This window comes from Fundulus heteroclitus, chromosome 7 (genome assembly GCF_011125445.2).
Source record: "Fundulus heteroclitus isolate FHET01 chromosome 7, MU-UCD_Fhet_4.1, whole genome shotgun sequence".
NCBI lineage: Eukaryota > Metazoa > Chordata > Actinopteri > Cyprinodontiformes > Fundulidae > Fundulus > Fundulus heteroclitus.
In genome coordinates, this window is record NC_046367.1 from 25,798,333 (window position 1) to 25,812,667 (window position 14,335).

Sequence of the window (14,335 nt, forward strand, 5' to 3'; positions counted from 1 at the left end):
AACAAAAGAGGAACTTTTCAAACTTTTGGAACAAGGTTAGAGAACGACTTGACCTACCTGCTGCTTCCTCTGTCTCTGGAAACCTGCAGCAGGAGGAGAGCAAGGTGGATTCAATCAAGCATAAAATCCTGGGGGCGGGGGGGATGTCTCGCAATCTTTCAGGAAGCTAAAGCTCAGGTGTCATGGGACCTTTAAACAGGACAATGATCTTAAGAATATGTCAACGTCCACCAAGGCTTGGTTTCAGAAGAAGCCCAGCAAGGTTGGCCATCGTAGTCGCCTTGAATTCCCATATTGACTATCTTTGGTACTGAGAAAGGGGATTGCTGCACTGAAAGCCAAGGTCATTAATGAACAGGAGGTCTTTGCCCAGGAGGAGTAGGTGATTCCTTTAGAAGTGCCGGTAGAAGCTGGAGTCTGTCTGTCCTCCATGTTTGCAGCAGGGTGATCTACTAAGCACTAATGATCCTTGTTACGAAAGAGAGGGAATACCTCTGAGAGTACAATATGCTGTTTTGTGTTGAATTTGAGGAAAAGGGCTTATAATATTAGTCACGTTGAGATATTTAAATTATTATTGCTTGATTTGTTTATTGCAAAAAGCTGCCTGCTGGAATTCCCTGAAAACCCCAAGCTTGCAACCTATTCTGAATATAAGTCCCTAAAGACAGCCAATCCCTAAAGACCCCCTTCTTCTGTTTGACGGCTCCCATTACCTCTAATTGCTCCTGCAATAAACACCAAAGACTCCAGAGCTCCAGGAAGTCGTATCTGCAATCCCACCAGGCTTTCTTATCTCCAACCTCGCTCGGAACATGAGAAAAACTCTCCTAACAGCTTAAGTTGAAATCTCCCAAAATAAGCCCTGAACCAGGTCTGTATAAAGCCACCACCTGGTCGAACTCACTACCCGGCTGACTGGAATCACTGTGTCATGATAGAAACGGGATTTGTGAAAGGCTTTTCTGAACTATAAACAGTTAGTAAAAAAATAATATTGGCTCATAAACACATTGTGTTTCGTGTGAGAGTGGAAGATGTTGAGCAAAGCAATGAGATAACCGAGAGGCATGGATACACTCGGACGAAGGGGATGAAGAAAGCAAACAAAGAACAGGTTCAAAGTACAAGGGCAATAAAGAACGGCTAACTGACGCAGTACGCCAGATGTATTTACACATGAATATTGGCTGGTTGCTTGCAGAAGCCACATGCTTCCCTTAAATCACCTGATTCTTGGGTGACTCAGTTTTTCCAAGCATATTCGCCCCTCCTGTTGTCCCTCTGTTGCTAAAGTTACAGTAAAAAAATGTGACATGTAGGTTCCTAGGCGAATCAGATTTGAATTTAGCATCTTTTCTGCACCTCGGAGAAATGCTCTTCATTTTATAGACATGTATCTTGAAACTGAAATGAAGGGGTCAAAAAGTGCATTTATAATGAGAACCTAAATTAAAAAAAGAAAATGCCAAGGTTCAGATTTCTTGGAAAACAGTTTCCACCTTTTTCTCTTTTCTTGCTTGCTTTGGTTTGCAAAAAAAAAAGAAAAAAAAAGAAACACCTCATCACATGTCTCTGAATCTTTCATTTCACACTTTGTAGAGCATCCATTAAAGTACACGCTGGACGGAAAGCAATCAGGGGAGGAATAATGAGCTGGCGAACTCCCTTACATTTGATGTGACTGTGATCGTGTGGCCTTATCAGAAACCGAGAATACATGATGAGCAACTATTAAATTTAGGGTACAAGACACATGCAGAACAGAAACATGTTCTAGAGCAGCAGTGAGACAGAAGCAAAGCCTGGTTTCCTTTTAGATCATTAATGGTGTTTGGTTTCACTTTTTGAAAGGATGGGCACAGACTCATCGTGGCTGTAAGCTGCATTTCAGCCGCCTACATATACATCAGCGGCTCTAGATGTGAAATGTGAGGCAGTGTAATACAAGAAGCAGAACATGGACCATGGAGTCATAACAATGAAATGATTTATTACAAAACCAACTGAACATCTAATAAGCACCTTGCTGCATATAAGATCACTTATACATTGCATTGTTGTCTTAGTTGTGGATGTTGTTGTTTATTCACTGCTGATGTGGCTTGTTTAAGGAAAAACAGTGCCATAAAAAAGTGTTTGTCCCCAGAGATGTCCTCCACAGGGTGACTGTGGCTCAGTAGGTAGCATAGTCGTTTTGCAATCAGTAAGTTGTAGGTATGATTCCAGCTTCCTCCCTGTCACATGGAGATGTGCTCCTGGGCAAGGCACTTAACCTCGAGGTCCATACTGGGCTGTGTATCTGTGTAAGTGAGTCTAATTGTTTGAATGTGCCTATAGTGTAAAGTGCTTTGAGTGGTCAGTGTGACTAGAGAAGAGTTATATAAATTCAGACCGTTCTCTATTCCTTCATTTTTTGATATGAGCGATCCGGAACAAAAGTTGGCCTTTTGTGAAAAAGTAATCAACCACTACTAGTGGTCACTGGTGATCTGTCTTCTGTGGCACTTTGTTAGGATTTATGTTCCAATCTTTTTTGGAAATTAAAAAAAAAGAAAAAACAAACAACAACTAGCCAAATCAACCTATAAAAAAAATACATAGAACCAACCTTGCCCAAAGTACAAAATATATTTCCACTTGAACCCAATTAATTTGCCCTGCTCTTTTTTTTCTGAATTGTTTAATTTGCAGGGTATTTGGGCATAAAAAGCCTGTTTTTCAGACTTATCCAAAATGTGTTTTTTTTAACAATTCTATTATTTATTATTATTATGAGCAATTAAAGGTAAAGTTGGTGGTGTTCTGCTTCATGACCCTAGTGGATCTTCCATCAGGGTTTTTTATGTCAGAGGATTTTTTTAAGTACTACTTATTTGCTCTGACTAATGCAGGCTTTATAAGATGCTTTGATAATGTCCAGCTTTTAATTACATTTTATTATTATTTTTTTACTGTTCTCTGTGTTGCTCCAGACCGGAGGAGCGCTCGGGTGAAGATGTCGACATAATCCTGGCTCGTCTGAAACAGGTGAAGGCTTTGGAGAGATTCCACCCCCGTTTGCTGCAGCAGATTTGCTTGTGTGGGTTCTACGAGCGCTTGGAGAAAGGAATCACTTGTAGGTCAAAATGCAACGGATCGAACGATAAGCAGCTCGTTCAAAAGCTCACTGATCTCAAACCTTTTGACTGGTCATGTTTTCTTTTCAGTGTTTCGCCAGGGAGACATTGGTACGAGCTGGTATGCTGTCCTGTCTGGTTCCCTGGACGTGAAAGTGTCTGAAACATCAAGCTATCAGGTACAGCTGAAATTAAAGTGGTGTATTTTGAATTAATGACTTGTTTATTAGTCAAAGTATCTTCATTAGCCTCTCTTGGGAGACATTTGCGTCGGATACAAGGATCAGCTGCATTGTACTACATATTCCATCACTTATAAAAGGAGTCTCAGTAAAATAATAAATATACAATAGTAACAGTTCATAAATTACAGTTCGACTAAAATGATCATATCAAAAACAGTGCAAATCAGGCTTTAAAAATAGAATAATTTCAAACACCACTGCTCTCCTGGTTTGCTGCTGTAGATCATAAGAGACCTTAGATGTGGCTGCCTATGTGTCCTTTCCCTTCCCCTGTTAATATTCTCTTTCCAAACCATGTGCTCATTAACAAGTTTTAGAGACAATGAGATAAACAAATGTTTATATCTGTTATATTTGCATAAGGGGGTCCGGTACCTTCTTCCGGAGTTCAGTGGCAGAGACAAACTAGGTACAGTAATTTCCTTAGTTATGGACACACCCGGTGAAGATGTGCAGAAGTGCCTTCAAATAAAACCCAAGTGTTTTTGTCACTGTTTTGGTTGGCTTTAACTCTCGTAATTATAACTCAACAGACATCTGCTTTACTCAGATGGCATGCTGTCTTGTCTTATCCATTTTGAACAGGGGCTAAGAAAAAAGGATCTCTGTCATGTCGTATTTATATTTTAGGGAAACAAGACAGTATGGATGACTTAATGCAACTCAAAAAAACAATACATTACAAACAAGCTTCAAGTACATTTATTATACAGGAATTGTTGCTGAGGAATTTATTAAAGCAGGACTTTATCAGATAATTATGCTGTAATGTGGGATTTATTCACTCGATTGATATATCATTGTATTAAAATAATAAATAAACTTGTATTATTCTTAGATTTTCAGTGACATTATGCTACCACAATAAACCGTTTATCTTACGTCTTCTTACACGTTACCTTAGGTGCCAGCAAATATTGATGACTAACAATGAAATAACCATTAAACATGAGTACAAAAAGAAAATATATTATCTAAAGGCGGGTATATATAGACAGAGGAAAAGGTGAGCAAAGATGGCAGTAATTACTGGCAGCAGGTGGAGCTGATCTGGGCTAATTGACTGGTGGCTGAGGAGTGGACAGAGCTGATTGGGTGGAAACAGATGGCTGTTGGCTGAGGGCAGCGGAAACTAATTAGTCCAGAAAAGTCCAAAACAAAGGAAACAAAAACCTAAATCATGACATAAGGGGTAGTAAAACATAGCATTTTAATCAGATATTTTAATTTGATCTAATTCGGTTATCACAAAAGGTCATAGAGATAGGAAATATTTTCGCTTTTGCTTAACAGAGAAATTAGACTGAACTTCTTCTTTCTTGTTCTTGTACCATTACAACTAAGACACACACAGGTCTGTTTCAGGACTGAAAACTCTGAATTTTTCTTTATGTAGACTTAATTTCCCAAGCAATTAGATGAAGAGGGATCCTCAAACTAGTGTGCTGTAAAAATCACAAAATTGTTAAAAAGAAAGAGAAAGAAAAAAATCACTAAATCAATTTATTATATGATATATCAATAACTTAAATAATCTATTTACCAATCTGAGGTGAATTCTAAATAAAGCACTTGCATTTATTTTACTTTAGTGCCATGATTTATTTTCATAAATACCAACCCTGAATCCAAAGACTGGAAGAAAAATGAGAACCCCATGGGGTCCTAATAGAGTTAATGTTTAAATTAATAGCAACTATTTACTTATATTTACTGATTAGAAACACAATTGTTTAAAGGATCTAACATTAATGTCAACAAGGAATAAAATGGTATGATTAAAAGTGAAAAATAACTAAAGAAGACATCAGCCATCCTGCTTGGGTTAATGCTAGATGAAAGGGTCATAAAGGAGAAGAGGAGGAAGAAGGATTTGAAGTAACACAGATTTCTTTCACCTCAAGCATGTGGAAACGACCTCAAGCTTTAAAAAGTAGTTTGATCTGAAATATTTCAATAAAAAAAATCAGGAGTTTCTGTAAGGGGTAAATGCTTTTTCACACTGTTACAGTCGGTACACAACTAACGGCGATGTGAAAGACTGCAGGGTTAATATTCAACAGCAACTGAACAAGCGTGGGCAGCAAAACGCCCACATTCCACACGGACTTAAGGTTGGGTGTTAATTCTCTTTTTGTTTTCATAGGTGGAATCTTTTTTTTTCTAGATATAAGTGAGAAGCATGTGTGCTCATACGTGAAGAAGAAGAAGAGGAAAGCATTTCACTTTTCAAACGTTATGTTTACGAGAACTGACTTACTGAAAAGCCGAGGTGTTAGAGATGATCGTAGATTCTCAGTTAACTTAAGAAATACCATCTAAAAATACATTTAGCCACAAATTCAAGCCACCTTAGGATCTTTTACTTGCCTTGTTCTTTCTGAATGCTGATACAGTGCTGTGAAAGTGTTTGACTCTTCAGCTCGTACTTAAATGTTTCAGGTCCTCAAACACATTTGTATATGAAAGATAACTTGAATAAATTGAAAAAGTAGTTTTAAAATAAGCAATTAATTGTAATAAGTAGGCTTTTTGGACTATTGAGTTTTACTACACACATCCAGGCATTATTTCTGCTAGACATGTATAATCAGGATATGCCCTAAATAAATAGAACCTGGCTGACAACACGAAGTAGGCTAACTGATAAAGCAACATGTCATGCTACAATATGTCTCATATCATTTTTTTGGATAATCTAAAGCAAAAAAGCAAAAGTCCAGGTCAAATGACTGAATCTGGACAAACACTAATCTGATTGTACCAATCTCTTTGTTTGAAAAACTTTGAGGAGATTCTTTAATCATTCAAAGTACACTGCAAAAACGGAACTTAAAATAAGTAAAATGTTCTTAAAATTTGTGTATTTTTCCCTGATTTGAGCAGGTAAATAAGATGATCTGCCAATGGAACAAGATTTTTCCACTTAAAATAGGAACAACTCATCTCCATCATCTTATTAGAAGTGCAGGATGTCTAATTATCTTATATTAGGGGTCAAACAGTCATTCCATTGGCAAATAATCTTATTTACCTGCTCAAATCAAGGACAAATACACTAACTTTAAGAACATTTTACTTATTTTTAGATCCGTTTTTGCAGTGTATTTCTCTATTAATGTAAATTTCTTGCTCAGATAAGATGAGATGAGATGATACTCATTGCACTGATATTCCGCAATAAAATGTCAAGAGCCTTTGTCTGATGGGGCATGGAGACAAGATAAAACACAGTAACTACATGAAAACACTCGAGGACTGCTGGAAGCAATGATGCATCATGCAGAACATCTCGTCTGCTTCCCTCGCAGGATGCTGTCACTATTTGCACACTGGGGACCGGCACAGCGTTCGGAGAGTCGATCCTGGATAACACCCCCAGACATGCTACAATCGTCACTCGGGAATTCAGCGAGCTCCTACGCGTTGAACAAAAGGAGTTCAGGTCTCTCTGGGAGGTGAGGTTTTTTTTTTTTAGTCATACCGTATGTTGCGTATAAAGCTACGATAATGTACCAACTATTACAGCATGACACGTCTCAGATGTAAACTCAGAGTACGATTTGAAAGTGCCGTCATTGTGTAAAAGAGTGACTGAAGGAGCTGCTCATTCATTCAGAAAGCAAAAACGGTAGAACAGAGTTGTGTTTAAGAGGAGGGGGGGGGGTGGTTGTAGTGCAGGAGATTAACAAAGGTTGGATTTTTTTTAACGAATTGTCAGGTGTCTGTTCTCACGATTAAGATTGTTAAATTATTAAAATATCTCCCCTTAGTTTATTTTATTGGGATTTTATGTTATTGACAAACACAACTATAAAGTGAAGTGAAAAGGATACTTTGGTTTTAGTCTTGTTTTACAAACAAAAATCTAAAAAGTGTGGGTTGCATGTGTAATCACCTTAAAACCACCTTTTGCTACAGTTACAGCTGTCTTTGAGAGACTAATATACCAACTTTAATTTTTTTTTGCCAATTCTTCCTTTCAAAATTGCTTAAACTCTGTCAGAATTAGCTGGTTTGCTGTGCACCCTACGTGGTAAGAGACCAACTTCAAATCATACATGTCACAGTATTTTCTTGCCACTCCAAAAAAAGTTAAAAAACAAAACAACTGGACTCTTTTCCAAAGTTTGAAGACGTATACGTCTTGTCCTGAGGAGGTAGCTCTCCTGTGTTGAGCCATGCGTCTGTGGACAGGTTGTTTGGTTTCTCCAATATTAAGATCAGAACATTCCTCACTGCACTGAACTGCATACACCATTCCGCTCATCTTAGGTTTGGGGGTTTTCTCCTAACGTCTTCAAACTTCGGAAAAAAGTCCAGTTGTTTTGTTTTTTAACTTTTTTTTTCGAATGACCATAAACTGGATCACTGAGAATCTTCACCAGCATTTGTTTCCACTCTTTCATGAACGGCTGGATTTGTGGAACTCACTCCTAGCAGCTGTCAAAGCAACAGATTTTCACACCTGAGCTGTAGATTTCTGCAACTCCTCCAAAGCTACAATGAGCCTCTTGGCTATGTCTCTGATTAACGATCTCCTTGCCTATTTTACGTGGATGACCACATTTTGGTAGATTTGTAGATGTGTAATAAGCTTTCCATTTCACTCTGTGAGGCGTTCAAAGCTTGGTTTATTGTTCTACAACCTAAACTCCTCTCTGCCACCTTCTCTGTCAATTTTTTTTTAAAGGGGGTATGAGTACTTTTGCAAGGCACTTTATGTTCACCTTGCATTTTGACCACTAGATGGAAGTGTTGTACAGAGATGAACCTGTCTCTCCTAGACCCCATCAGCAGACATCCAGTGTTTCAGATAGGCCGAGTGCTTGTGTATAATGGTATTAAAGGACAATTAGATCCTATTCTGCAGCTTCGTTGTGTGAATAGACAAAGCTTTGCTCTAGTGCCTATGACAACCCATACATCAGTCTTCCCTCTAGCCTTAGCTAATGATTACGGTCAATGGATGTTATTCTGTGTGGAGGACCACCTCGTCTCTTACCTCCCCCTCTATACCAGGCAGGCTTCCTGAGAGAGCCAGCCCCTTTCCTTTGGGACCGCAGGGCATCAGTAAGTTAGATTATGGTCTTTGTGTGTCGGTGTCAGTGTGCTTGGCCGACTGCAGTGAGACTGAGATCTTTGCTTATGCAGCACGTACACAAAAGATCACGCTGAAAGACTACCGGGATCAACATTTCAACTCTGCCCTGAGGCGACCTCTTCAGCAAGGTTAGGCTCAAATGAGATTTTACAGCTGCTCTTTCTGATGGCTAAATTATCTTCTGTTGCTATTAGATGCTGCTGGACTTGAAATAATGAAATTATGTTTGGCTACATGCTATCCAGCATTTTTGAAAGTTTTTTACCAACCACCTAAACATCAAATTTCATCTTTAAAAATGTCCTTTGCCTCATAAACGTTAGGATACTTGTTTCTGTTTTTGTTGCAGCCTGGTTCTCTGTGTCGGGTGTTTGTCAGACTAATGTGGTACAATCTGTTTAAAATGTTTTCGCTGGATAAACTGAATCGGATTTTAAGATGTGTATTGGTAATTATGTACCAGCATGATTTAAGAAGCCTGTCAGGAATCGATGGTCCAAGGACAGAAACAGAGACATCTCAAAGGCTGATTTAGGAGGAAAAAATACTATTTAATAAGGAAACAAAGGCAGCATGATGACATCAATGTAGACTGGCAGAAGGCTCTGACCAAACAGACATGAAACCTTGGAATATATATTGAATATATAGTGATTAGCTGGTGGAGCAAGACCCACTCTCTTCTGCTTATCTGACATTGAGTCGTATGGGTGGCAGATCCAGCAGGAAAACCCCCAGTACTCCCATTCTTTCTGGGGGATCCCACAGCATTTACAAGCCAGATGTTATGGCTAATCTTGGCTCAAACCGCTGTAGGAAAGGTCCCAGGAAGCCTCCTGATCAGATTCTGAACCATTTCAATTGAGGCCTTTCAATGCATAGAAGCGGTGGCTCCACTTCAAGCTCCCACATTAGTGTCATCAGACCTGTATCAAAAAAATACCTATTCTATAATTTTCTTTTAAACAACTCATACTGGTGCTGTAGGACATCGAGCTGATGGTCCAAGGCCGCTCTCCTTCTTGAACCTGTTCTATTCTAGAGCATCGGTGCTACTGATAAAACTGAATTGAATTGACTGAAGCCCATTGATCTCCTTTGTCCCAGCGCGCTTCACCATGAAGCATCTAATATGTGATAAAGACGGACACCAATGAGACAATGTGTGTTTATCCTTTAGGCTGAGCCCAGCCACCCTACAGAAGAAGCTCATATCAGACGCTAGTATGCAGGATCCTGTTGTGATGGTCATGATCCATATCTCATGAGGATCAGTGGATCATCAAAGACTGATCAGATTATTGGGCTTTTTGGCTCAGCTTTTTCTTCACTGCTACAGACCAGAGCAACGGGGTAACCCCAATCTGTCTTGCTCCATCTTATGATCACTTCTGGAAAATATATTTTAACTTCTTTAAAGGAGGCAGAAACTAATCCTAACGGATCTGGAGGGAGCAATGGAGCTTCGTCCAGTTGAGAATCATGGCCTCAAACTTAGATAGCTCAGAGTCACTACCCTGCACGCTAAGGGTCATAGCTTGAAGATCCCAACAGAACTACATCCTCTGCTGAAAGAAAATAAAACATCCAGAGGTCCCCAGCTTCCTGCTGCCCATGACTTCATCTCGATCTGATGGAGTCCAACCTTCACTGGCAATAAGCTCAACTGTGTGCCTAGACTGCGGACACAGCTCTTGTTTTAGGACTGGAAAACCCTCAAAGACAACGACAGAATTCTTACAAAACGCATTAAGGGATAACAAGCTTTCGTAAGATCTCCAAAACACATGTGAGCTGGACAACCAAAAAGCCACGACTCTGTCCCCAACTCCATGAGGGCAATGAACTAGTCCTCTACATGGCAGGAACAAAAAAAAAGGAAATACATGAGAAAATAGCAGCGCCAACATTCATAAAAAAAAAAAACACTAAACCCAAAGTTAAAAACATCAGAAACTAGGACCGCAACAATGCCAAATCAGATTCCCTTAATATACTATAGTTATAACCATCTTTTACTTCCCATTTCTTCTTTACTGTTAAATCAGCATTTATGCTAAAATCTTAGTCTAATTAAATGCAAGATCTTTTCCCCTAGTTTGTGAGAATACATTCTTTGTTGTGATTTTCTCTTAAGAATCCAGTGTAATGTAGAAGAAATTACAGTTTTCTGTTTAGGTGTTTCATGCACCAAACAAAAAAATGATCTCGAAATGAGAGAAACAATGGGTGCTGTAGATTTTGGTGGGTCCTTGGCATTTCTAAGAGTGCAGAAAACTTAAATGTGGTCTCTCCAGGTGCTGCATAGATAACTTTATATTTGTTTTGGGACATATTTTTGAAGCCGCTCAGTTTTCTCTCTTTTGTTACATTTTTTAAACTATTACCTCACAGTATTTTCTGCAGAGCTGTTACACAAGGTCATGGACTACCATCTTACTAGTCTTGCAAATTTGTATTTCTCTGAGCAATGTTGTAGTACAAGAATTTGAAGGAGATTTAAAGAGACAGCACCAAAACCAGTTGCTCTCAGATGCAAATCAAAACAGTGGTAAAAAGGGGGAATGTGGGGGTACATTAAGGAATTCAGACCAAAGTTTTGTAGTTCCACTTTATATAGACCACAGCTGAATGATTTCAACGTGGAAAGGAAAAAATTGAAAAGCATGACATTGTCTCCTTTAAGAGAAACATGTCTTTCAGGTCCAGCCTGATATGTTTGTGGCTCAGCAATCTGAGACCTACTTTGTTACATTTTTAACTTCATAAACTGCTAAAACATGTCAGCATGTGACATGTCTGGACAGTTGTGCATGACTTTAGCTTTCACTATGAAGCCCTGTTGCAGTGGGTTGGATCCTGCATAAAAAAACATTGTCTGGATGACTCCATTTTACCCCAAGACAATGTATATTTTGTTCAGCCCTAACAGCTCGATTTATGTCAGTATGACATGTGCACTATAGGAGGAGCTTGGTTTCCAAACATTTAGACACCCAGCTAGACTTTTCCTGTTCTCGTTAATTCAGATGATGCAAAATTAAAATAAATTATGATTAAGAAAACGTTCTATTGATCTTAGATATCTCTCTTCTTTGCAAAAAGTGTTGGTTTCAAGACGTTTTCTCTGCCATTGCATAATGTTTTTATGTACATGGTGTAAATTTTTAATGATACCTATGTCAGATATTGATTATCTAAGGGATTTAGACCTTACACTAGCCATCTTTATATCTCAAGTCAAATATTCAGATACCTCGTCAACAAGCAGATACTTCACTTGATCTCAGCAAGTCGTAGTTCAAACAGCTCTGCACCCGAATAGTGGTCTCTGCTTTCTCTCCCTTATTTATCACTGCAGAGTATTTTTGTGTTTGAAATTTTTATGTTTTAGCTTTTATCCTGGAAGTAAGATGCAGTTGTACTGGCAGAGGAGGTTTGGCTGCAGCGCGTAGGCTTAATCTAAACTGAACTGTGTTTTGTGGTGCATGGAAAATGTTAGACGAGGTCAGTACTCTTGCTGCTTAAAACCCTGAAAGCTACGACGAGCAGAAAATTGCAGCCACAAGAGGGCCGTTGTGAGATGTGGTAAGTGGAAATTATTGATGTCTCAGGAAACGTACCATACAGATGGCTTCAGGATTTACCTCACATATCTTGTAAATCTATTGTAATAGCTGTTTTTCCCCCTCTAAAATAGAAGGATTCATTTAAGAAGAAGACCCACAACACTTTTCCACATTTTCTAGGCAACAGAAACATAACTGATCACAAGCGTTACTATGAAACTCAAAACTGAGCTCAGGTGCATCTGATTTCCACTGATCAAACTTGGGATGCTTGTGCAAGTTGACTAGAGCTCACCTGCAGTAAATTCAGCTCACTAAGACCCTGTCCACATGGAGATGAACACAGTAAATCTTCATAAATGATGGAAAAAAACAAGGGGGCTCGGCACAACTGAAAACGCTGAAGTAACTAAATATGCCAGGCCAATTGGTGGCGCTGTGACATTGTCAAAGAAACATGCAAAAAACACTGAGCATGCGCAAACTGCGCAAACAGGAAGATTCTGAAGATGCTATTAACAGCCATAACAAAGCCAATATCTGGCATAGGATGACAACACAGGAGAGCTCCATCTGTGTTGTTATTTCTGAGAGTTAGGCGCCATTTAAGAAAAGTGGTGGCTCACATGTACAAAACCAGCGTTTTAAAATTTATGCACTCCAAGTTTTTTTTGATTGTTTTTTTTTTATTGTTTTTACTGGGTTAATCTCTGTGTGGACAGCCATTGGAACCCGGTTTCAAAAATTATTGTTTACGGTTTCCCAAAACGCTCCATCCATATGGATGCACAGCCTTTGCTGATACACCTAATCTTGTCTCCGTGTGGACGGGGCCTAAACATGACTTGGAATGGAAAAAGGTCTAACAGTTGGCAGCGAATGTCAGGGCTGGAACCATATAAATATAACTTTTTCTAATAAAAGTAATGACCTGATTGTGTCTGGGACATCTGGGAAAAGAAAGAAAACATTGCAGTTGCATCCTGAAAAAGGCTTTCACCTCCATCAAATTAAAATGTAAGAAGTCTGTAGCCACCCAACCAAAGTGAAGAATCATGGAAAAAGAGCTTTGATTTGAGAGGTGACCATGTACCCAATGGTCCTTAAGGTGGACCTTAAGGTGGCTCCTGTGGTTCCTTGTGAAAACATAATCATCCAGGAGATCAATCATTGCTAGCACACTCCACCAACAATCAGGCCTTTATGGTAAAGTGGCCAGATGGACGACACTCCTCACTAAAGGCTTGAGTTTTGCCACAAAAAACACTTTAGAATATGGGCCTTTAACTCAGTGCTTCAGAAAGTTCTGCAGAGGCCCGGTAAATGAACCATGCATTAGATTCAATTGTGTTGGACCAGAACAATGTCTAGGACTCTCGAGGTATAGAGTTGTTAGCCTCTGACTTAGAGATTTTCAGACCAGGAGCAACACATTTCTCTTTTCTAATGTAAGTAAAGGAGACCTGAACCTCTCAGTGTCATGTCTGGAGAAAAAAATGGCACTTACCTGGCTAACATCATCCCTACTGTGAGGCATGGGGGAGGCAGCGTCATGCTGTGGGGATGTTTTCATACGGCAGATACTGGTAGACCAGTCAACATAGAGGGTAAACATATAGATTCTTTAAAAGATATTCTCCAAAGTGCACTGGACCTCAGACTCTGGTGGTGATTCCTCTTCAACAAAACAAAGAACAGGTAAGAAAGGGGTCACTTTGGGAATAGTTTGTGAACATCCTTGAGTGGCTCAGCCAGACTCAAACCCAATTGAAAATCTCTTCCCTTCCAGTCTAACTGTACTTGAAATGTTCTGCAAAGGAAAATGGTTAAAAAATACCCCCAAACAAGTGGAGCAAACTTGTAGAGACATACCCAAGGCAACTTTAGACAGTGGTACTTGGAGCCACAGGTGGTACAACAAAGTATTGAACAAATGAATACTGGATTCATAAGTTTTTGTCAATCTGTTATGGCTGCAGTGGGTCTCTACCTTATTTTCCTTGTAGGGTTCAGAGACAGGCCTTCTGCAGGTGTTATGTATTGCCCTGATTGTTGCTCTGCTGCTTTAAAGCTGCTCTGCATGCAGCAGAGAAGAGGCTCTCTTCCTGCTCTCCCTCCTCAAAACACTGTTATGTTTGGTTCGCTTTGTAGCTTATCTTATGGTTGGGTTTTGATAGGTATGTTCTGCATTTGCTTATTTCTGGTTAGTTCTGGGTTTTGCATTAATCCAATTGGTTTCTTATTTCAGGTATTCCCTCTTCAGGATTTATTTCTTTAGTATAATTTAACAAATTCAAT

The 14,335-nt window shown here is 39.2% G+C and overlaps 1 protein-coding gene across 4 annotated transcripts in view; it reads left to right on the forward strand.

Moving 5' to 3' along the window:
* Window positions 1-14,335, forward strand: part of rapgef4a (Rap guanine nucleotide exchange factor 4a) — a 56,866-nt gene that overhangs the window by 1,749 nt on the left and 40,782 nt on the right. For 3 of the 4 annotated variants that reach the window (XM_036139310.1, XM_036139307.1, XM_036139306.1), the window contains exons 2-4: window positions 2,976-3,118; window positions 3,210-3,298; window positions 6,676-6,822. In XM_036139310.1, the coding sequence (XP_035995203.1) occupies window positions 2,976-3,118; window positions 3,210-3,298; window positions 6,676-6,822 (379 nt within the window). Of the gene's footprint in view, window positions 1-2,975; window positions 3,119-3,209; window positions 3,299-6,675; window positions 6,823-8,483; window positions 8,597-14,335 lie in introns of those variants that run through there. The other variant, XM_036139308.1, reaches the window with a different exon arrangement.